A 1,199-nucleotide genomic window follows, 5' to 3' on the forward strand; every position below is an offset into this window, starting at 1 on the left:
AGAAGGTGCTCAAAGAACCATCTTCTAAATATTTAATCTCAGAATTAAAAAAGCAGCCTTGAAAGTGTAGTATGTTGTACTCAGAACTACACAACTGTTAACAAACCAGCTGATTTAGACCTAAGAACTCTCTTAAAATGCATCAGATGCCTGACAAAAAAAAAGGAATGAGACATTTAGTCCTATTTTGTGTAGAAAATGTGCTGAGATCTTAATTTCTGGAGTTGTCTGTCATTGTTTCCATGGTGCTGCTTGTTCTGGGGTTTTTTTCCTGAATATAGATAATAAATACAGATGACTTTTTGGCAGTGATTTCTTGGATGACAAGTTGTTATGAGTGCCTAAATTCAGCCAGTTGATAAGTTGTTAAAAAAAGAAGGAGCAAAGAAGCTCACACTTCTGTTCTAAAAATTGCTGAGACAAGACAGGCATGTAAACATTGAGACAGTAAAATTACCAAGAGCTGGTTGGAAGTCATATCCTATAGTGCTAAGAATCTTATTTTTCTGTACAATAATTTTATCTTTGGTAGGACAAAGATAACAACAAAGAGGATCAGAATTCAGAAACTGAGAAGGAAGTAGACAACAGAGATACACAAAGGATAGATGAAGTCAAACTACAACAGAATGGGAACTGTCAACCAAATGAAGAAAACCTCTCAATTAAAATGGAGGAAGTTTAAAGCAAAGAATGGACTTCTGATTCATCTATGGAATGAAAATCCAAAGCATTTTATTTCCCAGAATGAGGAAGAAAATGTCAAAGCAATCAACCTGAACATGTTGATAGTACTAGTAGCTCCTCAAATTCTTGTGATAGCTTTGTTGTCTTCTTGCTGTGAGGCAAGAGAGCACGGACCAGTAGCTGATGCCATCAGAACTGTTCATCTCTGAAAATCCATGCATTTCCATGATGGCTGTACCTATTTGTATAATGATTTATGTTTTAAGTCTTGCTATAAGCTGTTACAAATAAGTAGAAACTGAAAGATGTAAACCTGTACTTCCCAAAAAGAGCTGCAGATATACATTGAAGGGTGTTTAAAATACTGCTTGTTGGTGACTTTTTTTGTATTGTTTTGCCCTGTGGGTTTTAAAAAATGTCCACAAAAACTTCAATGTGTACTGTTTGATGTGCTTGGAAGTGGTGGATAAGTATACACACTTTCTTTCCTTGTGAATGACAACTGTAGGGAA

The 1,199-nt window shown here is 35.4% G+C and overlaps 1 protein-coding gene across 1 annotated transcript in view; it reads left to right on the forward strand.

The window, feature by feature from the left end:
• Positions 1 to 685, forward strand: part of LOC103810084 (splicing regulatory glutamine/lysine-rich protein 1-like) — a 24,982-nt gene extending 24,297 nt beyond the window's left edge. The window contains 1 exon segment of the mRNA XM_009082969.1: positions 533 to 685. Coding sequence (XP_009081217.1) covers positions 533 to 685 — 153 coding nt within the window.
• Positions 686 to 1,199: the final 514 nt, after the last annotated feature.

Source organism: Acanthisitta chloris, unplaced genomic scaffold, assembly GCF_000695815.1.
Source record: "Acanthisitta chloris isolate BGI_N310 unplaced genomic scaffold, ASM69581v1 scaffold12899, whole genome shotgun sequence".
NCBI lineage: Eukaryota > Metazoa > Chordata > Aves > Passeriformes > Acanthisittidae > Acanthisitta > Acanthisitta chloris.